At 45.4% G+C, this 27,721-nt stretch overlaps 1 protein-coding gene across 8 annotated transcripts; it reads left to right on the forward strand.

The window, feature by feature from the left end:
- Window positions 1-613: 613 nt before the first annotated feature.
- Window positions 614-27,570, forward strand: LOC114843225 (mitogen-activated protein kinase kinase kinase kinase 4-like). 8 transcript variants are annotated; one of them, XM_029129585.2, is made up of 32 exons: window positions 614-912; window positions 1,261-1,326; window positions 10,378-10,434; window positions 13,492-13,617; window positions 13,739-13,849; window positions 13,936-14,026; window positions 14,119-14,249; window positions 14,361-14,415; window positions 14,498-14,576; window positions 15,312-15,487; window positions 15,614-15,686; window positions 15,785-15,995; window positions 16,089-16,250; window positions 16,360-16,446; window positions 16,909-17,382; window positions 18,034-18,186; window positions 19,000-19,281; window positions 19,633-19,733; window positions 19,859-19,998; window positions 20,186-20,280; window positions 21,119-21,297; window positions 21,435-21,543; window positions 21,891-22,178; window positions 23,185-23,302; window positions 23,504-23,674; window positions 23,778-23,921; window positions 24,014-24,148; window positions 24,235-24,335; window positions 24,412-24,561; window positions 24,648-24,807; window positions 24,910-25,049; window positions 25,136-27,570. In XM_029129585.2, the coding sequence occupies exons 1-32, from the start codon at window positions 856-858 to the stop codon at window positions 25,217-25,219; spliced, it is 4,506 nt and encodes a 1,501-aa protein (XP_028985418.1). In that variant the 5' UTR covers window positions 614-855; the 3' UTR covers window positions 25,220-27,570. The 8 variants fall into 8 exon arrangements, with proteins under 8 accessions (XP_028985418.1, XP_028985427.1, XP_055362780.1 ...); XM_029129594.3 differs by having other exon boundaries at window positions 615-912; window positions 19,859-19,986; XM_055506805.1 differs by lacking the exon at window positions 21,891-22,178 and having other exon boundaries at window positions 615-912.
- Window positions 27,571-27,721: the final 151 nt, after the last annotated feature.

The following is a 27,721-nucleotide window of genomic DNA, read 5'->3' on the forward strand; positions in this document are numbered from 1 at the left end:
TATCGCAGCTGATTGTTTTAAGTGGTAAACAGGCAAACGAGTTGTCAGACGTGTATGTGTGGACAGGGCTCTTAAATCATGCTCGGATCCGAGCTTGATTTGTTAAGGTTCAGCCCTTTTCTTTTTGTGCGAAGCCAACCGGCTTCCTGTGTTTGTGCAGGTTGCAATCACAACTGCGTCAAGTCAGACTTCAACAGGGGGGATAAAAGCGGAAACTAGGCGCATTTACTTTCAACATAAAAGAAACACTGCCAAAAAATCAATCAATCAAGCTACAAAAGTGGCTTATATTAATTTTACTGTGTTATTTTTCTGTTTTGTGTATGTAGTTATATGTAGGGCAATAATTATATTATTGTCTGTATGAATGTGCAGTTGTGCATGTTTGAAATAGGAACATTTAAGCAACATTTGGATCGAACTGGTATTGGCATTAAGTGTTGACATTTATAAGCCGTGAAACAATTAATGGAATACACTTTGAATTAATGAGTTATTAGGCTCTAAATTCGGCACTTATTTTAAATCGCGCGTGATTTTTTCCTGTGTAGCCCTTATTTTTATGTCGGTGTCGACAATCGGAACCTTTATGTTGAAACCCCCCGCCGGAAGCCAGACTTCCCAGGCCCTCTTGACTCCAGCAGCACGAGCTGGGAGAGAGCGATCAGGGAGTCCGCCGCTGCCACCTCAACATGGAGTAGCGACATCCCAGGCGTTCGGTGCTAGAAGAGCGGCTCCCACAGAGAGGACCAGGCGACGGCTCGTATCGCTACCACCGGCCGAGGGCCCCGCACATGATACAGCAGCAACCGCCTTTTGTAGACGCGACGGAACGCTCGGCTCCCCCGTTGAAAGATGGCGAACGACTCTCCAGCTAAAAGTCTAGTAGACATCGACTTGGCTTCATTGCGGGTGAGTGCCGCCGAACCGAGCCGCCGGCTCGCGCCGCCCGCTTGTTTTGCTAACTTTCACCCCACTCCGCTCGACGAAACGCCTCTCGCCCGGGCCGACGCGGGCCGGTTGGGGGCGTCCGGCCGCGCGGTGGCCCTGCTCGGCGGAGCCGCGCCGCCGAGAATGACCGTTGAGCCGTAGCGAGGTGTTGCCACTGTCTGCTTTTCCTTTGTTCGAGGTGCTTTTGGCACGAAGGGGAGACCGGGGCGCAACAGCTGGCTCACGCCGGGGCGACGCGGCCGCGACACGGGCGAATTATACCTGCACGTTTCATTCACCTGCGACGCCTTTCTGTCTGCTTCCTTCCAGGATCCCGCTGGGATATTCGAATTGGTGGAGGTGGTTGGAAACGGCACCTATGGACAAGTATACAAGGTTGGTGGAGGCGCAGACCTCGGCCTGTCCTATTTTCACACCGGAGGCTCTGCAGAGTCTTTGTGTTTTCTCCTGTTACTCAGCTTTGTTTTTGATCGTATGAAAAAAAAAAAATCCCAATGAAAAGCCACGTTGGTGATGTCTCCCCCAGACCTCACCACAGACACTGGAGTAAAATGGAACAGAAAGCTGTAATAATGGAGTTATGCCTATTAATGTTGGTCTGTTTTGGTGTCAGTCTGCTCATAGTCTGGCTGATTTGCTCCTAATTGTTCAGTGAATCAGACAGTCTGATGCATCACACGGTGTCTTACATCACCCCCCCCCCCCCTTCCGTGAGAAAGGTAGCTGGGGAGGCGAGGATGGACCAGACTCATCCTGCTGACCTCACGTCTCTGTCTGCCGCTCATCATTTCGTAACCGGGCCGACTCTCCCAACCCGTTCGAACGGGGCTCCTCCAGCTCCGTGGCTGGGAATCCCACTCTCGGGGCCATCTGCTCTCGGTGTCACGTTTCTCTGTTGGAAAATGTAACATTGGGGCCGTTGAAAGATGCTCCCAAGGCGGCGGCGTGCACGTGCTGGAGTCTCAAAGGTGTTGGCGGTTATAGTGGAGAGTCGCCCGCCCGTCCTGAGCTGATGTGTTGTTATTGCAAACAGTGAGCCGGTAGCGGCTCCATTTTGTTGCCCACTAATAGATGACATTCCCACTGTGTATGTAAAGCACAGAACAGGCAGCTAATAGGCTAGCAGGGAAAGCAGAAGCACTCAATTTGCTTGAGCGCTAAGCAGCGAGCTAAGCTGAGTATTTAATTCTGATGGCCCACAGTGCTCCAGTGACCTGCATTCAATCCCCCAGTGCACTGAACTCCCAGGATATACAGAGCACACCCGTACGCGTGCACGTGATCGCCCCATCTAAATGACAGGCCGAGTGTAAGGATGAGTGTCATTAGGAAGTGTGATGCTCGCGTGGTATCTTCTTACCAGATGGTTTGTAGTTGGGCGTATGGGACGGAGAATTATCTTTTCTGCCTCTCTTTTTTTTTTTTTTTTTTTTTTTGTCCTCTTAATCTGCCGCTCCACTCGCTGTCCACTGCTAATTCTATTTGCGAGCGCCGCCGCGCAGGAACGGCGCTCGCACAAGAGAGGGCTGTCAGATTAGCCAGCGGTCGACACAAAGGCACAGTGGAAATCGCCTGCAAGACTTGGCTTACTCCAGCCTGCAGCTTCCCCTCAATCAGCCGCCTATCAGTGCGTCGCCTGTCATGTAAGCCAGCCGAACGGGCCCGCGGCCCGCGAGCATGTGCCGTGGTGGGGGGGTATGACTGCGGCCGCCGCTGGCAGCAGAGCAGCTGTCCAGTTTGGGACAGAACCTGCCCACCACTCTCACAAAGCTGAGTTTGTGGCCTCACTCTTTTTTTTTCTTTTGGGGTCTCTTCAGCCCGACGGTCAGTTGGATCCACAAAAAGGAGGCGTTTGTCTGCAGGGTTTCAAACCCCAACCGCTGGAATAATGACAACAGCCCCCCAGCTGAAAACGGGGTGGGGTTCCTTCTCCCCTCTGAGGCCTTTTCTGCTTTGTCAGGAGCTTGGTCACAGTTTAAAAAGCCCCCGACACAATGTGACCGGGCTTCTTTGATTTGTTGTGACTTTTGATTCCTTTCACACGTTTCTCTTTGGCTGTTTATTGTTAGTTGGCGCACTATAGGAAGCTGAATGTCTCGTCTCTGACAAGTATGAAATTAGCAACATAACTCAGCTGTAAAGGTGCAGTTTTTCCACTTCTTTTTCCTACCTTTTTTTTGTATAACTAAATATAATGCAACCATCAATCAACTGTAGACGACATTTAGATTTCCATCAAGCATTAATAATGAAGAGACTTTTTTTATGTTGGTAATGCTAAGAATTTGCTTCAGTTTAAAATGAAACAGTTTGTGGCTGTTTTTTTTAGTCGGTCTGATCGCTTTTGAAGCCATTTGTTCCAAACGGCTCCGCTTTAAAAATCATAACGTTAGAATGTTTTTACACCATTTTAATTTAAGCAAATGTTGTAAAACACGTAAATTGTATATTTCCCAAAGCAGCTTTCTAATAAACCATTGTTGTTTTGGTTACAGTATTGAAACCGGTAATTCTCGCATGAAAACATTCAAGCGCCACCTGCCGTGATGAACACCTGCAGCTGTTGGCCGCTGATAAGATACGCTGTATGGTTTTCCTGCCGCGTAGTGTTTTGTGCAAGTCCACATTTCAGCCGGAGCAGAAGTGCAATGTCAAGGTTTTTGTAGCCTTGCTGTTCTGCTGGCGCTGCCGTTGCCTGTAATCTGGCCTCTCTCCAGGGGCAATGTCAGAAAACCCAGCATAGCAAGAATTAAACTGATGGCCAGAATGACTGAATGTTGGAGCTAATGAAAAAGCCAGAGTTTTGAGTGATTTTAGCTTCAGTGAGTTGGTTTATAGTAATGAAAGATTTACATATATACAGAGTGACCACTGTAAACAGGATTATCAACAGAAGAACTGGGTTTGCTAAAAACTAGACCATAAAGACAATTTATACCAATGTTTAAACTTTAGGTTTCTTTTGCGCAACTCATTCCAGGGTCATTAGTTATTTTAAAACGATGCATTCATATCCACACTCTGTGAAAGCATTTATCTTGCAGTGCACGGGGCGATTATGAGTTTCTCCCCCTCCTTCAGTCTTTATCAGTTGGCACTGAACCAGCTATTCTCTGTAGACACTCTCTAAGGTGCCTTGCTCTGGATATAGGATTAAGAAAAAAAGCAGAGCGTAATGATAACACGGAGAAAAACATAATTCTTCTGAATAGCGTGCGGGGCATGCAGGGGAGAATTCCCTGCGCTCTACAGAATAGCCATATATAGTCAGGCCTGAGGCATCAGGGCCCCCGCTGACCTGCCTCCCTCCTAGGCATCCATAGGGTGTGGCAATGCTGTGCCCACCACTATTTTCATATCCGCATGTCTCCGAGCTCCATTCGCGTGCAGGCGTGTTCATCTAGTAGATAAGTTGAATTTATGACCCTAATGGCTCAAGGCTCGCTGACTACCACTAGCTAGGTTAAAATGCCAAAGGATGGCTTGTTATGAGTAGCTTTTTTTTAATTGGACATTTTTTCGGGTGTGTTCAAATATAAAGACAAGCCAACAATTAGTAAACTGATTGAGGAGCGTTTTTTTTGCTTGTCGTGCTTTAAGCTCAGCAGCTCCTCCTATGTGAGCCCTGTCCTCCAGCTTCTCCCTTTGTTTTCTCCTGGAAACTTGGGGCCAGCCTCGCCCCTGCCTTCAGGACAAGAAGCTCTGTCCTCAGGGGGGCTTTGTATGCCTGACGGGCACACGGGGTGGGAGCTGCTGCTGAAGAGGCGCAGAACCGCTTGTGCAACCTGTTAAATGCCTACTACTGCCATATGGCATTGGGAGAGTGGGGCTCCTACCTCAGGGCAGTGGTGCCTGGTTAAAGCAGCTAGGTGTTTTGAATGTTTGTGCAGCGATGTTGAAACGGAGGATTGTGGGTTTTATAAGCAGGCTGGTCCTGGATTTATTCATGCCACTGCAAGTAAGATGAAGGTTCTCACACGGAGAGGCAGATTGAAGATGCTCTGTAGGCACATTAGCCACAGATGAGGGGCAAGGTTCTGTCAGACTTCAGTTTATCCTTACTGGCCCTGCCACTGCTGCCTGTGGGGTATTGATAATCATAGATTATCTGCCAAAATCAAACTCGTAGGTAACACAAGATGTGAAAGCACTTGATTAATGTAACATTAATTTGTTCTTATTAATGGTTAAAAAAAACACATTTGCTTATCTTTGCCATGCAGGTTTGAGGATTTGATGCTTTAGAGTGAGTATGCAGGGGCTTCAGACTCTTGCTTGGACTAAAGGAGATGTTTTTACATGTCACACTTCAACTATAAGATGACCTTTTGAAATTTTTATAGGCAATTAGATGAAGGCGCTTATGAACGAAGGAGGAAGCCACAAAACCACACTGATATATTTTTCACACCTCCTTTTTACAATTACTAGCAAGCAGTCTGGCACGACGTGTAAATTGATTATTGATTTTTTTTGTTTCCACTGTGATTAACAGCAGAACTTTGGTAAAGCTGTAATATTGATGATTATCCCGGCAATAAAAGACACGTGAGCCTGGCTGCAGATTGGCCTAGCAGTTTGTGGATGCTGAACTCATCAGCCACTGTGCTGCATGGACTCGCTCTCTCTGTAATTGATACACTAGTTCAGCAAGCAGGCGTGTTAATTCACCCACTAGGCTGTTTTTGAACAGTTGCAAGGTTTGATGTGTGAACCGTTTTTTAACTCACTCTGTCAAAGGCCCGAGTTTTGAGAGAAGACACTCTTCTTCTTTGTAGCCTCTCTAGCTGACACAGCATGCATCTCTCTTGTCCCAGTCTCCCCCACAGTGACCCTCTCCCTAATGGATGTCACAAGACTCGCAGCCTCCTCTGACTGGCTACGCTGTTTGAACAAAACTCCCTGTGTCTGTCGGTCTGTGTGTGTGTGTGTGTATATGTGTGTATATGTGTGTGTGGCTCATTAAGCCACCTCATTTGAGCCTTTTGGGGTTGAGATGAGACACAAAGGCGCTGGCAGACCAGACACCCTTTCACTTGTCTTCCTCTGCTGCTTTTACTTAGCTCTCCTCTCTCGAAGATCTCAATTACCCTAAGAAATTTCTTACAGCAAATGCGCGGCAAGTAACTTGTATTATACGGATGAAATACGTCAAACTCAGCATATTTGCTTAAAGTGGAGAAACCATTAGCTACTCAGTAAAGTTGTCCTTTTTTGTTTTTATTTTGACACTTTAATACTGTTGAAATGTTAATTCCTGCCAAGTCATGCGGAAAGGCTCCACTGTGAATCTCTAATGCCTTATAACAGCCAACTACTGCACTATGATCAATAGGTGCCCCATCACATCAACAATTTCAGCCTCCTGTTCAGCTTTCTCTGCGTGCTTGCTCGTGCATTCTCCTCTTCCTGTTTCATACTGCTCTCGCCCCAGCTCCTCTCCTCATTTCTCTCGCTGAAGACCGTCACATGTCCTCTTTGCCACTTCCATCCTTACATATCTCGGAAAATGGTGGCACGCCGAGTCAGTGGATCTGTGTATGTGCATGTGTGGGAATTGGGTCAGTGTGCTGGTATGCAGCAGCAGCATAAAGTGATAAAGCACAGAAAGGCGGAGGCAACGCATAGCTCTGGATGCTGTGTGATGCTGTTTGTAGCTGATTGATGATTTCTTTGCCCAGCAGTTATGTGATGTGTAATGCCTGTGCATAGAAAGAGCCCCTGAATTGAACTCATGCTACTTGAATTGTGTTTCTCTAGTGTACTTGGAGTTTGTAAGCTGCTCTTCGTCTCCCTGCCAGTTCAAATGTCACCTTAGGTCTTTATATAACCCTGGGTGGGGGTCCATCCATCTCTTATTGCCATTTCTCCACCACCTAACGCATCACTACACACTCTCATCAGTAACCTTTTGAAGAACCGGACCATGGCTTCCAGCTGTTTTCTACTTCCCATGCTATGTGAGCTAATAATGTCAAGGCCAGTTTGTTTTGCACCTCCACGCTTCGTTTCAGCACTCTGCTCCACAACGCCAGCACATGTTGGCCTGTTTAGGACGCCAGCCAGCTTTTAGAAATGGCTGCAGCGTGTGATTGATCTGCATTAATGCAAGAAAATGTAGGGAGGGAGCGGTGCTTTGTGTTGTAGCATGGATGCAGTGAAAATTGCATGAGAAATGGTACTCCCTCTTTGTCCGCACTTATTCTGTGGTAGGACCACTAACGATACTGCTGAGCACATCCACCCTAAAACATGACTCACCAAATCCTGATCTTGTGCAACTGTTTATAAAGGATGTACAATACAAAATCTCTATCCCACGGACCATGAAACACTGGGACACATGAGGTGTATTTTCCTTAACAGGCACCGTTTCTACTGAAATAATACACAAGAAGTTCATGTTCTACATATACTTATGTCAGTAGTGAATGGAGCAGCCTTTGAATTAAATTTCTAACAGTGTCTCACCAGCTTTGTTTATTGAGCCCTCATAAAATAGTGTATTTTGTTTTAGGGCAGATTTTAACTCTGTTTCTGGCTCTAAGTGCAGTAAGTCATTCAGTGGTTTAGTGCTGAACTGGAGACAGGCCAGCAGAACATCTGGCCATGGTTAAGAGGAGCTGTGATGGAGGAGTGGAGTGGAGAGGGGGCCAGGGAGGCTTGAGTGATAACTCAGTGCCTCAGATAACCCTCCACAGCCACACCTAGCCGGCTGCTTCAGGGGGCCCGCGAGGGCCCAGCCGTAGCCCTCCTGTGATTGTGTCTGTGTCACCGAAGAAAATGTACTAAATCTAATCATCAGCACTTGTGTTATTGATTAAGTCTGTTTGGATGTTTGTTTGTATGTTTTCCCTGAGTATGTTGTGGTGGTGTTACAAAGAGACAGATTAATAATTCATTTTAAAAGCTCAGATAAGTTTTGGGTATGTTGCCCTGTCAGTGCTGATGCGCCCAGTAAACAAACTAAATATTTCTGTTTTTGATATTTATTGCTAAGTTTAAATTGGAAGCAGCAGCAGAGTCGCTGTTTACTGTCCTCCCTCTTCATACGACCCCATGCCAAGTGCTTTAAATTAGTTTTTACATTTCCATCACTAAAAATCCAGGAACTGCTGGTGATTTGTGGGTTTTATTATACAGATTCAAACTATCTTGTACGATAGTTCTAACTAAAAAACTACAGTAAAGTGTGTGTGCTTCATTGGCTGGTTAATTTGTATAGTATATTGAAAATATTTGTGTTTTGTAAATACTCTGCTCAAAGGTCTTGTTTGCATCAGGCCAATAATCCCCCCAAGATTTGCTGTTGTCCAAACTAGATTTACAGCTACAGATATTTTAATAGATGCTTTATTGGCTGTGTAAAATGCTGTATCTATAAATGGAGAAAAGAAGCCTTTCAAGCGCCTAATTTATCGTCGCTTCGAGAATACGCAACTTAGAAAACTGCTCGATGTGATGTTGACTTTGGCTTTCTGTCTGATGTTGTTGCCAGGTTTTGCTAAAATAACCTAGTGTATTGTAGATTTTTAGGCTCTTTACATCATAACATTCCCAAAAAATTTTCATTACTCATCCTAACTTTGTGTAATCATGTTATTTTGAAGTGTCAACATGCAATAACCTTGTGGCCCATCTCCGCCCATAAGACGAGAGACTTTTCACTTTATACACCATAAATTCTTTGAATTTGAAAATGTGGAATCATGGCAAAACAAAACAAATGTCCACATGTATCCAAACCACATTGTTAAGTCACCAGTAAACCACAAGTGGTTTCAGGTTCCCACACATACTCAAAGCAGTCAAATTTAAATTAGTGAGTAGATTAAGATTAAACAGCTTTGGTTTATTTAACTAAAAAAGGAGCTTAATGTCATTGTTGGGAAGTTCTCTGGAATGAAAAACAAGCTCTGGCTCACAATCAAGTTATTGTATAAGTGAGCTGTTGTGTCATTAAATGAGTTACTAAAGCAGAGACAGAATAGGCGTTATAGGCCTATTTAAATTTCTGTTGGCGCGTTAGTGATTATCACAGAGACAAACCTGTCATCTGATACTGACATTCAAGTGTGACGCCTGTCGGGATGTGCAGGTGCAACGTCTACACCTACATTATGGGTGTGGGATTGAGAGATTTATGAAGAATTGCCCCCGGTCAAAACTGGAAAAGGTGACAACAGTGAGTCAGTGTTGACTGTTTTGGTTTGTAGCTACGAACAAAATGATCCGTTCTATAGATTATTGAGCTTGCAGTTTGTCGTCCTTTCTCAGAAATTACACGTCTAACAAACTGCAGTGTTGCGCAAGTGCAGATCATTTAACATTCACAATGCATTTAATAGTGTAGATTTTATAATACTGGATGAAAAAACGGACAACTTATTGGGCTCCTTCTTTTATTCTGTCTGTTGCTTTAAAGACACTGTGATCAAGTGAACTGACTGAGACTTGAGTCACCAAGCTTTATCCATAATGTTTGTTTTAATGCTCTGTTTGTATAAAGTTAATCAATGTTAGTCACAACCGGACTGAGGCCAGAGCAGCAAACTCCCCACATATCTTTAAATTGGCTACTTTATTGCAAACAGAGGAAGAATATATAATTTAATAAAAACACTAAAAAATCTTATGAATGCCAGTTCACTTTTCACTGACTGTCCGTTCTTATTTAGAGACATGGGGTGCACAAAGCAGGCTTCATGGGTGCTAGCAGCAAGCATGTGGATCTAACCTTCATATTGTCAGCTTCAATGGCTGTGTTTACTGTGGCAACCCCTGGGATCAAAGTGGAGAGGATTAGAGGACTGTGGTATGCACTGGTGATGGGACGCTCATACAGCAGATCGATGTATGTGCTGCTGCAGTGACCAGCAAATGGAGGCTCACTACCACTGCCGTATGGCTCCAGAGAAGAAGGGGAGTGCCCGTACCCATTTGAGCCAGTTCCCAAAAATTGGCCCAAATGTTTTATCTTTGAGACTTTGGGCTGAGAAGGAGGCCTCTGTTTCAAATCCTTGTTTATGTAAGGAGTGGTCATGGGGTGCAGACAAGTCTGGGAATGTTGGCTCTCTATCACTTGGGAATAATACACTCATCTGTGGCTTGTGCTGTATATAGTAAATTCATGTGTGTCTTGAGAAATTTAGTGTTGGGAAGAAATAAACAGTTGATTTTAGCCGATTTGTGAAATATGAACTAGCAGCAGTGGTTAAGTTAGTTGAGCAAGTATTATAGTTATTACATTCAGGATGGTAACTAACACATTGGCTTTGCTGATTTGCCTGTGTTGTCATGAAAGTGATTGATTGTATCTTTAAAATGTCTGAAGATGAATTATTGAAGTTTCCATAGTTTAATAATCATCCAGCTGAATCATTAGCCATGAGGTGTGAAAGCTTATGCCTTTTTGTTTCTTTACAGGGACGACATGTCAAGACGGGACAGTTGGCGGCCATTAAGGTCATGGACGTCACAGAGGTAAGTCTGGCCTATTTATTATTTTAGGGTGAACTTTGCATTGGACATCAGTAATGACAACAAGTGTTGGCTGAATAGCTAAACAATGGTGTTCCTTGAACATTAAACACAGCTCATGGGGGAACATTACCCCTTTGATATAGCTCATTCTTTGCTTGCATTGTCTAGTAAATATTAGGATCGCACATTTCAGCAGATCTGATGAAATAGCTTCGTGTTTCCAGAGGGGGAAAAAAAGCTCTGCCCTGTAATGAGTTCTCCCTGCTGCTGGCAGGGGAAAGGGTAAAGGATGCTTTGAGTGAAATGCGTCATTTAGCGGCCAGCGGGCTGCCTTCAGCTGTGGGAGGTCCTGTTTGCAGATGGGGAAGCACACAACTCTCCATGAACACACACACAAAGCAGAGGGTTTCAGAGTAGACATGAAGGCCAAGAGGGGGCAACCGCCCACACGCCATGATAAGGATGCAGGAATGGGGGCGATGGTGGGAGCTTAGTTTGTGTATTGTTCATAACGTAATGACATTCACAAGAAAGCTGCTGAATGTCAAAGTTGTCACTTCACTTATACTTATAATATGCCTTCGCGGTTAGCCAGAGGCAGCCAGTGCATGTCCGGACATGCACTGCCACTCCTCTCCTGTCAATCGCCTACATCATAATGAATCATGAACACACAGAGCTGTGATCGTGACCATTACAAAGAGATTTCGCAACTGCTTCCTGTTGTGTGACATACACTAGGTGTGTCATGTAGGCATACATGAACTCACAGGAGTTTGTGCTGCTGTTGGGTTGACCTCAAGTAAGGCAGGTTCATAACTGTACCAATAGAGGAGCCTGTGAAAATAGGTTATGCAGTTCACCCAGGGCACCTGTATCAGTAAACAACACTGACTGACAGGTGTGTGTCTGTGCGTGCGTGTGCGTGCGTGTGTGTCTGGAGGGCTAGCCTCTGCTAGTAAACGGCCCAGGCAACTATCATAACATCACATGAATCCGCAGCTAAACCTGATTTTCAAAAGCTGTACACAGCCGAGTGAGTCATTATTTATTACCTTTCCCATAAAGTCACACGTTTTACTGGCAGGCAGGTCTGTCTCACCAGGTGAATTTAGTGTTGTGTCGATGTCACACAGTCCAGTGGCTGCACTTTGTTACATGATGTTGGAACAAAACTCAAATAAACATACAGTTACTCAGTTTTAACTGTCATTTTCTAGTTCTCTGCTTCATCTTTGCTTTAAAACTCGCCCGCTGGCCGGTCCAGAGTCACTCAGACCCACATTCTCCTCCTCGCTCCACATTCTCTAATCCCCACACTCCTCATCTGTGACATTTAGGCCTGAAGCTAAAATGGATGCCTTTCTCTTTTGCGCCTCTATTTTATGTTATATGAAAACATCGTCCAATCTTCTAGAGTATGTGCCATGTGCTACGTCCTTACAATCTGTTAAAGGCTCGGCCTGGCTTTTGTGGTTTGGTAGGGACCATTTAAAGACTTCCTAAACATACTGCCATTGTTTTGAATTGTGGTTTTCTTGTGCTCCAGCTCTATTGCACAGCTTTCACTTTGAGCTAAACCTATAATGTGAGCGGACACACAAAGACAAACAAACCTTTTTTTTTTTTTTATGGCGTAATGACAGCCAGTGACTTTGGTGTTTTGATTTTGTTTTAGTATCTTCTTAGAGTTCATTTTCAGATTTCGTACGTGAATTTGTATTATAGAAAGACTAATAATCGCTTTAAATGTGTATTATTTGTGAACATACTTGTTTGGTTTCATATCGTCTGTCCTATCAGTTGGCCAAAGCTCCAATCCTCCCTTTGTCTCCCCTTGTGTCTCTGACACTCTTCACCATATGATTGTGTCTGCCCCCCCACCACCACCATGTGACTTGTGGCAGGGGGCATTCACAGCCAGGAGTGTGATAATCCCACAGCTGCACAGCAGAAAGGGTCTAGGTGGGGGAGGGAGAGTTGGTGGGGTGGCGTGCGCACCAGAAAGGCTTACGTCAACTCAAACGCAGTCACGCAGCGGCAGCATGGCCGCCTCCACGGCCAACTGCCATTTTGCTCCAGGTGATGCATAGCACAGTAAACACTGTGCTAACATGCAGCCACACTTCCATGTATTTTTCACTTCCATGTCTTTTGGTGCTGTGCAGCCTGCAGAGTCAGTATTAAAATAAAGATTAAAACCACAAACACTGGTCTGCAGTGATGACGTTGTGCATCTGCGGCTCTTCAGCTGTACCTGGTGTAGGAGAGGCAGCGTAGCAGTGAAGCAATCTGCTGGCAGGCGGTCCCGGCATGTGTTCAATTAGCGTGTCGCTGGCAATCATCGTCAGGTTGCTGCGGTGTGCAAGCAGGGAGTTAGCGCCGCAGCTACCTTTGACCTTTAATGAAGATGGGGAAACTGGGCAGGTTCACCTCTGTTACTTGCAACAAAATCCATATCCAACTGAGATTAAACACCACATCTGGCATTGATTTATTGGTTTTGAAATGAGACAAACCCTCTGATGTCATTGATGCTGTTCATTATTACATGGTGCAATTACATGTTGTCTATATTTAGATGGAACTGGATTGTTAAAGGCATTCATTAACTACTGACTGACTTTACCATACATTAAGAGATCATACGTTTAGTATGGTGCTTTTTTATGTGCATTGTTTTTCAGAGGCGTCCTTCCATCTCTAATCAGGAAAATATACACTGCAATTACTAATATCTGTAAGAGCTTTGATGAAGCTTGTGTATACTAATGCAAGATATCAATAAGAATATATACATGAAATCACAATGAGACCCACTCATCTAGCATTAATCCCTAAACAAAGGAGAAACCGTCGCCAGTTAATAAGACTCAGTCTATTGTTCTATATTCTTTTGCATGAATAAGGTCGTGTCTGCACTGAAATCACCTAGCTTGACCCTAAAAATGGAAGCGACTTGGCTTAGATTTGAAAGTAAAATGTCTCTCGACGACAAACGTTTTTCATCACAGCCTTTTTCCAGATGACACTACAACCTATGTTTTTCTTTTGTAGGATGAGGAGGAGGAAATTAAACTGGAGATCAATATGCTGAAGAAATACTCTCACCACAGAAACATAGCCACCTACTACGGTGCTTTCATTAAGAAGAGCCCCCCGGGACATGATGACCAGCTATGGGTAAGTCCTTTAAATCTGTTCAGGAGATTAACGGTGTGGGGGTATGCTTTTACTTCTCCTGTTCTCTTGTTCTAGGTTGTTTAATTTTTTATGCTGTCTTTCATTTGTGTCTGTTGTGTAGTTGGTGATGGAGTTCTGTGGCGCTGGTTCGATCACAGACCTGGTGAAGAACACCAAAGGGAACCAGCTGAAGGAAGACTGGATCGCCTACATCTCTAGAGAGATTCTCAGAGTGAGCTTTTTCTCCTCTCCTCTCTGCTCCTCCTTTTTTCCTCCTCAGTCACTCATGTTCTGTGTTTCTCTCCTTTTCATCCTTAGGGTTTGGCCCACTTACATGCCCATCACGTCATCCACCGTGACATTAAGGGCCAGAATGTCCTGCTCACTGAAAATGCAGAAGTCAAACTAGGCGAGCACATTAAGTTTCTAATAAAATTAACTTAAACTGGAATAAAGCATACCAACTACAATGTTAACTATGGGTATCTAATTTTTCTCCAGTGGACTTTGGGGTCAGTGCTCAGTTGGATCGAACAGTGGGGAGGAGAAATACCTTTATTGGCACTCCTTACTGGATGGCCCCTGAGGTCATTGCTTGTGACGAGAACCCAGATGCTACATACGATTACAGAGTAAGAGCCTGCACAGAAGTCACTTTAGCAGTTGCATTGGACCTGCGAACGCCCTGATTTGCCTAAGGTCGTGCTCGTGTTTTGGTTAAAGGGTGTCATGTTCTTTTGCAGAGTGATTTATGGTCTTGTGGTATCACAGCTATTGAGATGGCCGAAGGAGCACCACGTAAGTCCCAGTGTATATTAGTCTTATCTATCAGCAAGAATGTGAAAGACGGAACTGATGCTGTGTTTGGATCTTCTTTCAGCACTTTGCGACATGCACCCAATGCGTGCGCTCTTCCTCATTCCAAGAAACCCTCCTCCAAGGCTCAAGTCCAAAAAATGGTGAGTAACATCAACAAATGTGCACATCTGAGTCAGTCAAATATTTTATCTTTAGATTTCCTGCTTGGCCTCCTCATGCATTCTCTATGGCACCCCTTGGTTTGATAGCTGACTTTGGATCAGACAGTCACAGAGGACTGCATCCAGAGCTCTGCCTTGTCCTCTGTGTTTTACTGTCAAGCTCAACATCTGTGGTACACCTGCTCTGGCAGGCCCAGCCCCTCCTGGCATGTAGTGCAGGCCTGTGCTGGACACGCACCAAGTCAAGCCTCTTTTTTTTTTCTGTAGAACGAATATGAATCTTCTCTTTTCTTAAACACAACGATAGAAACATTTATCATTACAGGGTCTCGTATTAAACAATGGTTCCTTCAAAATTATAGATTAATGTCAAAGCAATGCATAGATTTCACAATTTTCACCATTTCACTTGTTTAATTAGCAGGGAGCGGTTATTGGCAGCAGGTGCTACGGTGATGACAATTTAATTGAGCTGTGGCTCATATTTCATGGCTTCTCTTTGATAATGTGATGTGATTTGGTTCAATACTGCCTGTCTACAAGCAGCTGAGGAACCAGAGGCTGTTAGGAAGTCTTGGTAGTACTGATGGACTCAGAAATTGTTTCCACAAATGTCCTTGGCTGTGCCCTCCGTGTGTGGCCCAACAGTTTATCTGGCTCCCACTGACTTTTATATATCATGCTCTCAGTCTCCGTTCTCTTTCATTCCCATAGGTCCAAAAAGTTTTTCAGCTTTATTGAGAGCAGCTTGGTGAAGAACTACACACAGCGACCCCCAACAGAGCAGCTGCTGAAACATCCTTTCATCCGGGATCAGCCCAACGAAAGGCAAGTCCGCATACAGCTCAAAGACCACATCGACCGGACCAAGAAGAAGAGGGGAGAGAAAGGTGTGTGTGTCTGTTTCTTCATCTGATAATGTGTTTTTTGTTACAGTAAATGTGAAGTCTACAATAGATACTCGTAGGTAAAATATGATGTGTGATTCTGAGCCCTATTCATCTTTCTATATACAGATGAGACAGAGTATGAGTACAGCGGTAGTGAGGAGGAGGAAGAGGATCCCCCAGAGCAGGAGGGAGAGCCCAGGTATTATGATGTACATCTCAGGTGTGACCACACACCACAGGAAATGTCTTAAATGAATCCCAGTCTAATCATCTTTACAATTTTCTCCTGCCATCCAGCTCCATTGTCAACGTGCCAGGTGAGTCAACTCTGCGCCGCGATTTCATCCGCCTGCAGCAGGAGAACAAGGAGCGATCTGAGGCACTCCGTCGGCAGCAGCTCCTCCAGGAGCAGCAGCTCCGGGAGCAGGAGGAGTACAAGCGTCAACTACTGGCCGAGAGGCAGAAACGCATTGAGCAGCAAAAGGAGCAGAGGAGGCGGCTGGAGGAGGTAAGATGATTCTTTGTGTTTTGCTTGGTCACAGATCTCCCAGTCGGACTTATAAGATTGACTGCTGCGAATTGCCGCTCACGGTTCCAATAGCAACAGCGGCGAGAACGCGAGATGAGGAGGCAACAGGAGCGCGAGCAGCGTCGCCGCGAGCAAGAGGAGAAGAGGCGAATCGAAGAGATGGATCGTAGACGTAAAGAGGAGGAGGAGCGTCGGCGGGCCGAGGATGAGAAGAGGAGGAACGACCGCGAACAGGTCTGCTTAAATAAATGCACTCATTCGTCTGTGTTGCCAAGATGTCCTAGCCAGTTATGACTAAAGAGATAAGGCATGTAGATTACATTTACAGCTGTCTGATTGACAGGAGTACATCAGGCGTCAGCTGGAAGAGGAGCAGAGACACCTGGAGATGCTGCAGGAGCAGCTCCTCCGTGAACAGGCCATGCTGCTGGTCAGTCAAGTACACACATTTAGCCTCAGGCTCAGAACAATGTCTTTCTCTCATCTCAGCAGGACGTCGTACAGTTGTTACATTAAAATACAGCACATTGTTTGACATCACAGTAACCTGTTCACCCAAGCACTAAAGGAGGCTTCATTTCAAACCATGATGTGTTTTGCTGAAATACTTTGATGCTTTGAAATGATATAGTATTAGTATTATAATATGAATTATTGTTTTGTACATTTTCCATTTGGATTCATTTGTTTTATTACATTGTTTCTACATTTTCATTATATTTTATGTTAGTAATGAAATTTAGAAAAGCGTGCTCATGATCAAAGGTTCAAAACGCACTGCCAAGGAAACACTGCTGAACCATGTTTAAAGGCTTTAAACGATAAAAGTCAGCCTGAGTTTATCCTGCCGACACTTCTCACCACCTTGAATCAACCCCACACTCTGCAATAGGAGTTCAAGTGGCGGGAGCTCGAGGAGCAGCGCAAGGCAGAGCGACTCCATCAGCGCCTGCAGCAGGAGCAGGCCTACCTGCTGTCGCTCCAGCATGAATCCAAGCAGCAGCCTGGAGACAGGACCAAAGTCCCCTCAGACCATAGCAAACCCCCGCAGACCTCCGCCCTGCCCCCTGACAGAGCCATTACGGCAACCCCGCATGCTCAGGTTCTTGACAGTGTTGTTTCTGTGGCCAAAGGCTCCCACGAGTCCTCCGGAGCCTCTCAGACATTCCCCTCAGACAACGTTAAATCCCAGGCAGCTGTGCCACAGAAGACTGACTCTGATGAAACCTGTCCGAGCCAGCTCACTAATTCCCCTAGCCCCCCTCAGCCTGAAACCCTCAGTGACTCTAAAACCTCCCAGGCAGAACCATTGGACCTCAATAGGCCTGCTGTGTCTGTCAGTCATCCTCCTCAGCCTATCGGAGAGGTGAACGTCCTCCTCAGCGCCGCCTGCTCCTCTGCCTGCTTTCTCTACCTTCCTTCTGCTTGTCTTTACACAGCTTCAGTAATTCTGATGACACAGGGGTTTTCTTTAGTCCAGAATGTTGGTTTGGAACAATAAGTAAGGTTCTTCTGTTTACTCGTAGCAATAGACTTCATTCATAGTTTGTCAGGATGGCTGCTTCCTTCACCAGTGATGGGAGTTTTATCTTGGATCAACCTGTGAAATCCTACATTATGGCTGTTTTGACTGTGTGTGTGTGGCGTGGGCCATTGCATGTGGATGGCTGAGGCCCAAACTAACATGCAGAACACCTAAGCGGTTTGTCACTTCATCAACGGAGCTGTACTGTGTTATTAACAATGATCTTTTCTTCCATTACATTCAGGGATGTGTCTGTATGGCTGCGTCAAATGGGCTTAAAGCATGTTCAGTATTTTCACTGGTTGTCCTTGTCGGCCACATGAAAAGGGGCTGTAATGTCAGAAGTCACATGGAGATGGGAACCGTTCTAAATGAAATGCTGTTTTGGTACTTCACAAGTGGTTCCCTGCGACTTTATTTTAGTTATATTTCGGTCATTAAAACATTTCTCCTGAACATTAATTCCATCTTTTTGTCTTGTCCCTGACTCAGGCTGATGAGCGCTACCGTAAGAACATCCAGGGTTCTCCTCAGACCGCCCCTCCTCCCAAGCAGCCACCTCTGCCTCCCCGCTCCTCTGAATCATTCTCCAACGGTGGCTCCTCCTCAGAGGCTGCTGCCATGCACCGGCCCATGGAGCCTCAGGTGCTTCCTCACTAATAATTTTCACTTTTCTGCTGTTGCTTCGTTCCCTCCTCACTGTTACTTTGCTGTTTGACAACACGAAAATCTACGGTGGTGTTTAACTCTTGAACACGTGTTTTAGCCTATATCTCTCTTTGGATGCGGATGGAAGATGACTATTTTTTTTCTACATACATGAAATATGGCATCTACAAATTTATTTTATTTATTTTCAAATGAGCCTTATGTTTGACCAAAGAGATGTATACAAAAGCACTTCATCTTTACAAAATGAGGAAAACCTTATTCTACATAACTACCTGCATTTTTTTAAAAGATCTGTAATTGAAGGATTTAAAAGAATGCAGGGTAATAATAAAAAAAAGCTCTGCATAAAAATGAAATGAGTTTACAAAATGTATGCATCAATATAAACCACAAATTAGCACAATATTACATTTATATAATCTTTATAATGAGCAACTGGTCTAAGCAAGAAGACTATTGGATAGAAAGTAAAATGTTGTCAATAAAAAACGCAAGTCTACTAAACAGAGCCGTTGGGAAAAACATAACCTGGATGAATGATGATGCCCTTTTAAGAGTAACAATCTCATGAGAGTGGTAATTGTCTCTATTCTCTAGCATGTGCTCTTTAAAGCCCAGTTAAACACACGTCTGTCATGTTGTGTGTATGCATGTGTTTGTGTATATATCTCAGCACATGTATGTGAAAGGCCACTTGCATCTTCCCTTGTGTCTCACCTGTGTTGTCTGTTTGTTTCACCTCCCTTCTTCCTCCTCTTGTCTCCTCCTCCTACCTCGCTCCAAAAGGTCCAGTGGTCCCACTTGGCTGCTCTAAAGAGCAGCAACAGCGCCGCCCCCTCTCCTCCTCCTCCTCCTCCACCCGTGGTCTCCCGCTCCCAGTCCTTCAGTGAGCCCGGCGGCGTGACCACTAGCTTTGCACAACTCCACCTGCGTTCCCAGGACCCCCACCATCACCATCACCACCCATCACCTGCACGCACTGACCCACAGCCCCATCCTCCCCTACACCACCCTCAGGCCCAGACTAGGGCTGAGCACCAGGCCATCAATGAAGAGGTGCCTCCCAAGGTATGACGTTGATGATGGCCACCCTCTCCCAGATCTTGTATACTCCCCCAAACTTTTCATTGATCTCATGCCAGTTACTTCACTCACCACCTGTCTACTACTTCTGCCCTTTTGTGACCAGTCTCATAATTCACCACTGTTACAATAATGAACTAATTAAGGCTTTAATAATAATCAATCAATCAATATTCAGCAAACTTTTGTACCTGAAATGTAATTTATAACAAATGCTGATGATTTAATAACAGTTCAATGTGGAAGTGTGTCTTTAGGTATGACTCTGGATGGTATCCAGTAGGCTTTAATTCAAATATAGATGGCATTGTGTGAGAGCCTATGCGTCTCCTCCAGGTGCCAGTTAGGACAACATCCCGGTCTCCAGTGCTGTCACGTCGCGAGTCCCCTCTGCCATCGCAGCCCAGCAACCAGGGAGGACAAAGGAATGCTAGCAGGTGAGTAAAGAGCTGTGGGAAGCATCTTTGTAAAATGTCAGTATTGAAAGGATTTGAAAAAAACACAAATGAAGAGCTAAGTGTTGCTGTTGTGGGTAATTAGTGTGATGTTTGCCTTGTGACAGTAACTTGGACCAGCGTCCGCTGTGGGACCGGGTGGAGAAGCTGCAGCCTCGGCCAGGCAGCGGCAGCTCCTCTGGCTCCTCCAACTCCAGCTCACAGGCCGGTTCTGGGGACCGCTTCAGGCCACGCTGTGAGTCTCCTGGTACTGCACTCGGCCTCATTACACCAACTCCTCTAACAGCGTATTAGTACATTATGTGTATTACTCTAATAACACCATTGGACACTACGCTGCCATTGTGCAGTTGAGGATCTTTTCAGAAGGAAGCTTTTTTTTGCTCATTTCTGTCCCCCCCCCCCAACGCTACTTTCCTTTTGTTCTCTCCAAGCTTCCTCTAAATCTGAAGGATCCCCTCTCCAGCGGCCCGAGAACGTTACCAAAAAACAGGATGAAAAGAACCTCGCCAGGCCCACTCGACCAGCTGTAAGTTCACAAGTGCTGATTGAACTTTTCTTGATGCTAAATGGGCGGAATCTTTTCTCTATTTGTGTGTTTTTTCAATCCTCTGATACTAATTTTTTCACCACCTGGTGTGTGCAACCTCTCATGAATCCAATGGGTCGTAATTGTTGGGGAACCTCTTAGGGTGATGTGGTAAGCCTATTAAATGAGATTACATAATTACACCTCTGCTATGCTTGCACCATTACCCCCCCTCACTGCATTATGTGATACAGGTTTGTGATTAATGCAGTAACTCACTGTAGTTGTGTCTGGTTACACCTCCTTCTGCCTGTGATGTGTTTGTCTCCTGCTGGCATCTTTCCATATGCCTGCATGGTTCTTTCTGAATTTGTTGTTTGTCATCAACAAAAGGAGCGGCACAAGAAGGGTTAACCCTCAGCAGCTTCCTTCAGCCTGGATTTGAATGCGACCACATTAGAATGCAAACACACTCTCCCTGTACATGTCAGAATTCGCCCTAATCTCACCTGGCTTTGCTGTTTGATAAACTGTGGCCCATTTGCTTTGTTGAACATTTCAGTGAAGTGATGGAACTCCTCCCTGTGTTGCTTGTCACTAACCTTACAAGACTGCAGACATTACGAAGAACAGTGTGTGGCAGCATAGTGTAACGATTGCAAAAGAACGATTCCTCACTGGGTTATTTGAATTTTGATGTTGAACTGGGACCTGTATCCTAGGGCCCTGAATGCTCTGATTGTCTAGAATATGAGAACGTTTCTAAACCTATTCTAGGCAAACTGAGCTTTGTTAACATCTTGATTTTGTCCTTCTAAAACTTGACCGTTCCTTCCAGGACCTGACTGCTCTGGCCAAGGAGCTCCGTGCGGTAGACGACGTGCGACCTCCACATAAGGTCATCGAGTACTCCTCCTCAAGCGAGGAATCGGGCACCACTGACGAGGAGGACGATGAGGAGGTGGACCAGGAGGCTGGGGACGAGTCCACTTCAGGAACCGAGGACTCCAGGGCTGGGTAAGTGGAACGGTGTTGTGATGTCTGTTGCCTCCTCCTCGTGTTTGATGTTGAAACTCTGTACGAAGTGTTGCATAAGCCGGCTACATGACTGTTAATGTTGTTGCAACCATCAACAATCCCTGTGGCTTCTGCAGGAGGCTAAGTAACGGGGAGACAGAATCTGCCAAGACCATGCTGGTTGAGGACTCGGAAAGCGACCAAGCCTCGACACCTTCGAAGGATGGCACCCTGGTCATTAGACAGGTAGGACATGGGCGCAGGAATCCGAACATTCAAAGTTCCCGCAAAAACATACATTTGCTTATTGTTGATAGAAACCTCCTTTTTGTTTGTGTTCAGTGTTAATTCAGTCTATGCGCTCTTTTATTTTCGGGGTCCTTATACCCATCCTTGTTTAATTTTTTAATGTTGCCTCACATTTTACATGCACCAATGAAGAAGCTATTAAGTCAGATTATTAGACATTAGGCAATCAGTGGTGGTCTTCAACGATGAATTGAAAGAGGCTGCCGATTAGCAGCCACGCAAGCAGCTGCTCCTTCGCTCCACCTGTTGCTCCAGCCCACGTGTGCGCCTGTTCTTGCTTCCAGAGCACCATTGACATAAAGCGGTTGGTCAGTCTCTCATCCTCATCCTCTTCCTCGGCTGGCTTCGGTCAGCCCCAGCCCCCCATCTACAGCCTGCCAGAGAAAAATGGCTTTTCAGGCCGCATACATCACCTGCCAGACCTTATCCAGCAGAGCCATCACCCCCCCTCCTCCTCCTCCACGACCATCCCTTCCTCCTCCTCCTCTTCTTCCTCCCTCCCCTCTTCATCTAGCCATGCCAGTCCTGCCGTATCCCCACAGAACTCCCTGGACAAACTCATTGCCATAGAGGTATGTCACCCTCACCTCAGCGGGACCAACCTCAGGGGAATGGATGGGAGCAGTGTACAGGCTTAGACATGCTGCAAATATTTGTTTTATTAAAGTTAAAACTAACATGGTTCATGATTTCAATATCACTTTAGCTCACTCAGCTTGTCTCCTGAGCTGTAAAGGTAGATAAAACAAACATTTGCAGATGTTCTCTGACTCAGGATTATTCATCAAAGTCTGTTCATACGCCTCCATCCAATCCCTGATTGTTGGGTCTGAGCTCCTCTGTGTGACCGCCTGGCTTCACGCTCGCTCCTCTCTGCCCCCTTCTGGCTTGGCTGACACCTGGTTTGAATCTTCGGGGGCTCTGCTCTTTTCCCTCTCGCAATTCACTGCAAATGCACTGTGTCGCCACCAACTCCCGGTGGTGGAACCCTTTCATGGCATGGACGAAACTAAAACTTGAGCTTCTTGGGGTGATCTGCAAATCCTAAGTAGCACATTGTCACTTTAGTGATGGGTGATGGCATGTCTGGGCATTGACACGCATTGACACGATGGCTTGTAGGGGTTTAGTGTTTAACCGATTTTCGTGTGTTATTACAGATTCCTGCTTCTTATATTATTATTCTTAATAACTGTGTTCCACATCTTTGGTGTTGAAATAAAAACCTCTTCTTCTTTGGATTACATCTTGTATCTCATGTTGTTTTGTCGCCTACAAAATAAACAACTAACTTTATTGCATGCCATCTGCTTCTGTGGAGTTGGAAGTAATTTGCCAGTTTTGTATTTCCATTTGTTTGTGCAGAATAATCCACCCAATAATTGTTTTATAGGCCGCCTGAAGGCTGATGGTTATTGTAGTTTGAATCAACAGCAAAGTGGCAAACGTGTAACAAATGTTAGTCTTAAAACAAAGAATTAAATAAAAAAATCGGGCATTTGGAATTATGACAGTGCCACAGATCTGTTTTCATTGTACTCCATTATTTAGAAACAAATTGTATTAATTCTCTTCCAGTCCCAGTCAGAGACCAACTCCATTTCCAAACACAAGTCATCCTCATCCTTTACTCCGTTCATTGACCCGCGCCTCCTCCAGATCTCCCCATCCAGTGGCAGCTCTCTCAACAACATGGGTAAGTTAATGCCTGAGGGAAGGCAATAAAGGAAAGGAAAAAGGCATGTGCAGCACTCAATTTACATAATAGGTTGAAAGATGATGTCAGCCTACTCAAGAAAGATAAATCACAAAGATAAAAACAAAGGAGATGTTTGGTTGTTAGTTTGACAGTATGGTGACTTACCAGCCTGACTGGTCTTTGTTTTTCTCCCTCCAGCTGGATTTGGGCAGGATGGGCGACTTGCAGACCCGCTGAGGGTCGATCCGTCCCGTAAAGGCTCCGTGGTCAACGTCAACCCAGTCAACACGCGCCCACCGAGCGACACTCCAGAGATTCGCAAGTACAAGAAGCGGTTCAACTCTGAGATCCTGTGTGCTGCGCTCTGGGGTACGTTAACGTTGATATCGTTGCATGCAAGCGCTTGTAGGGTGCTGTGGCCAGTTGAATCCAGAGTGTTGTTCATGTTCATGTTTGCCTGTGATGATTCCAGGGGTGAACCTGCTGGTGGGGACAGAGAGTGGTCTGATGCTGCTGGACCGAAGTGGTCAGGGAAAGGTCTACCCCCTTATTAACCGAAGACGCATCCAACAGATGGACGTCCTGGAGGGACTCAATGTCCTGGTCACTATATCAGGTACACCAGAGCAAAACGAAAACCAGTTGTAAGGTTTTTGTTCTTATCTTTGTGCAGTGCACCTTTGTGACGGGCGGCTCCTCCTCTTGCAGGTAAAAAGAACAAACTGCGAGTGTATTACTTGTCGTGGCTCAGAAACAAGATTTTGCACAACGACCCTGAGGTGGAGAAGAAGCAGGGCTGGGTTAACGTGGGCGACCTGGAGGGCTGCGTTCACTACAAAGTCGGTACGTTCCAGACTGAACAAATAGTTAAACTGCGCCCTGCAGTATTAGGGTGATCTGAGATGACTCACTTCCCCCTTTGATTCCAGTAAAGTACGAGAGGATTAAGTTCCTGGTGCTGGCCTTGAAGAACTCTGTGGAGGTGTATGCTTGGGCACCCAAACCCTACCACAAATTTATGGCCTTTAAGGTAAGAGCTGCTTTAGCTTGAGGGGGGGGGGTGCAAATGTTACTGTTCCACTCCATCTGCTTGACCCGTGTTTCAGTCTTTCGGTGACCTGGTGCACAAACCTCTGCTGGTGGACCTGACCGTGGAGGAAGGACAGAGGTTAAAGGTCATCTATGGCTCCTGCTCAGGCTTCCATGCTGTGGACGTGGACTCTGGTGCTGTCTACGACATCTACCTGCCCACGCATGTAAGAGCTCAGCAGAGCGTTGAATCGCTCCCCGCTTTGTTCTGTCCTCTTCTGTCTACTAATTGTGCGTCCGTCCACTTCTTCAGATCCAGACCAGCATTCAGTGCCACGCCATCATCATCCTGCCCAACACGGACGGCATTGAGCTGCTGGTGTGTTATGAGGACGAGGGCGTCTATGTCAACACCTACGGTCGCATCACGAAGGACGTGGTGCTGCAGTGGGGAGAGATGCCAACTTCAGTGGGTAAGTGGGTAATCAACTCAGCAGGACTGTCGTTTAATGTGTGCAACACACCAGTGATACACACTGTCATCTGTGTATGTGTTTGTGTGTGTGTGTGTGTAGCCTACATTAGGTCAAACCAGATCATGGGCTGGGGTGAGAAGGCCATAGAGATCCGCTCTGTGGAGACGGGACACTTGGACGGCGTCTTCATGCACAAGAGAGCTCAGAGACTCAAGTTCCTTTGCGAGAGGAATGATAAGGTGAGAATCTGCATTTTCAGCCTCTTTTTTTAAAAATTGTATTTCCTCTGTGCATTTATTTCATATATTATCTTGAAATCTCTCAGGTTTTCTTTGCATCTGTGCGAGCTGGAGGTGCCAGCCAGGTGTACTTCATGACCCTGGGGCGCACCTCCCTCATGAGCTGGTAGCCGACGTCCTGCCGCTCCCAAACCTGATGACCAGACCTAAGCAGTGACCAAAATGCCACGACTGTGACTATGAACAACTATGATGACGACAATAACAGCTTCCTCTCACCTGCCCGGGCAAACGAAACCACAGATCGGACTGTAATGATGAAGTAAGCGAGGGATGGGTGTGTACTTGGAGGCAGGGAGCTGGGTTCTGTCACAGTTCACTGAGAATACTAATAACGTATACTACAGCGACAGAAATCCTCTGAGCCTTTCTCACCACGCCCTCATGACCAACCTTTGAGCCAATCCCCTCCTCCTCGTCCTGCAGGGGGTCGTGGGATCTGTTGCCTGTCGATGATAATTATGTGTCATAGTAAAACTCTGCATCCTGTTTTGTGTGTGAACGGAGGAGACGCCGAGCATGTGACAAAGTGTATAATCTGAAGGGAAGCTCACCGGCTAAACACGGCTGTTACTCTTATTATAGAAGTATACTGCACTGTATGTGCCACACTTGAGAGTAGCTGTGCTTAGTTGAGGTAAAATTCACTCATATCCCCAGCGTGACAGTTTCCCACGTCAAGCAAGTCATCACATCCACAGTTTTCCCCCAGTTACCAATGCTTTACTCGTAAATCTGCCTGAGTCTTCACTTTTTTGCCTTCTCCTCCAAAGTGAAGATTTTTTAAGGGACCTTCTTGATGTATGATTAAACACAGGGTACTGGACATCGGCGTGTACATATGTAGGCTTCGTACCTTCCTGGGGTTAAACAGACACTCTTTCCACTTTTAACCACATTGCCTCACGTCAGGTTGAGTCCAGCAGAGGTAGCCCTGCTAACGATAGCATGTTGCTTTGATTTGACGTTATCGACTAATGTAGCCCCGGTTTCATACACTGTATATTTTCTATGACTTGCTGTACATTAATAAAGCATAAACACACAGGACAAAGCCGTGGATGAGCTTTAAAGGATTTTTTACTGGTCGGTATCACATTGACAACACACACAAGTAGACCTAGAAATACGAGCTCCATCCCCATGATGTTTGATTTCTAGGTGGGTTCTTCCTTCAACATCACTGATAAGTAGGACTAGCGCAAACTGTGAATTAGACATGCAGAAGTACAGTAGCAGGTGGCCATTAACATAGCATGGAGGTGACCAGGCAGACGTGAGAGTAAGGGAATGAAGGCAGCGTGCTTAGATGTGGCATAAATGAGCTTTGAAATCCATACTCATCAGCTGATGTATGATGTTTATCACAAATCACCAGACTACCGGCTTAAGCTTGATGGTGTGCTAAAAAGCTGCCCTAGACTGGGCCAACGTCTTCTGACGAACGATGACACATGGACTTTGCGTATTATAGGGACACTTTATTCTGAAGCAGACATGTAATTCAATATTGGACCTTTTTGATGTTTTGGGTTTCAGACCGTTTATCCGGTTCAGTTTGAGCTGAAGAGACGACTACACAACGTAACTAGGCCGTGACACTTCACGTTAGGTTTAACTTCATTGTTGAAATAGGGAATCCATCCTGCAGCTGTGTGTGAGTGTGAGTGAGAGAGAGTGTTTGTGAGTGTGTGTGTGTGTGAGCGGGTGTGAGAAAACTTGACAACGGGACTCAAATCTGCCAGGCTTTACTTGCTTCACCTGAACTTGACTCTTCAATGCCGCTCTCAGTAAGGAGGGTGCCTTCACTTCACTGTCTAAGATGGGGAATGCCACAGAACACAATACTGAGATGATTCTCGATAATCACAAAAAACGAATCACGTTCTAATATAGCAGTGTTACGAAACCGCTTCAGACGGCGTGAATGAAGCAGCATTTTCTTTTTAACTCGGACTTAGTTTTTAGTCTTGTTTTCTGCAACTTTTATTATGTAACCTTTCAGATAAGTATGCGACTGCAGTGGTTTTGAAATTGTAATGCACACCTTATGTTGAAAATGTTTACAGAAGCAATTGTTTTGTTCAACCAATGTGCATCAATATGAATATTTATGGTTTATTTTGAGGGCAGTTTCCCCCCGTTTTGTATTTTGTATTCCCTTTTTGTACTATCATTTAGACATTTGTGTACAGGAATAATCAACTTTTGTTCACGTTACAAATTACACAAGTCAAGAGTGTGATTTCACTGATTCCTCTGCATCGTGCACCGTGTGCCCCTGGCTGCGTGGCCGCGTGGATGATGTATCGTCTTCCACCCAGGTGCCAGGTGACATGTTTCCTCTCAAGCGTCTCTCTGCCATGCCTCTCTAATTTATGTCCTATCTGTGTGTACTATGGGAATTACTGTATTTTCCTGAAGTCTTTTTTTTCCATTGAATAAAATCTGAAGTAATTTACATTGTTGTGCCATTTATTTTGTAGTTTGAAGGTTATTACACAAGATGCAAACATTAGGAGACATTATCATAAACATTTCCATAGTGAACTGTATTTGGTTTCTACTTTTCCATACTGAAAAGTATCAAACTAAAAAGTACTTTCATAGAG

The sequence above is a fragment of the Betta splendens genome, chromosome 2, assembly GCF_900634795.4.
Source record: "Betta splendens chromosome 2, fBetSpl5.4, whole genome shotgun sequence".
In the NCBI taxonomy this organism is placed as follows: domain Eukaryota; kingdom Metazoa; phylum Chordata; class Actinopteri; order Anabantiformes; family Osphronemidae; genus Betta; species Betta splendens.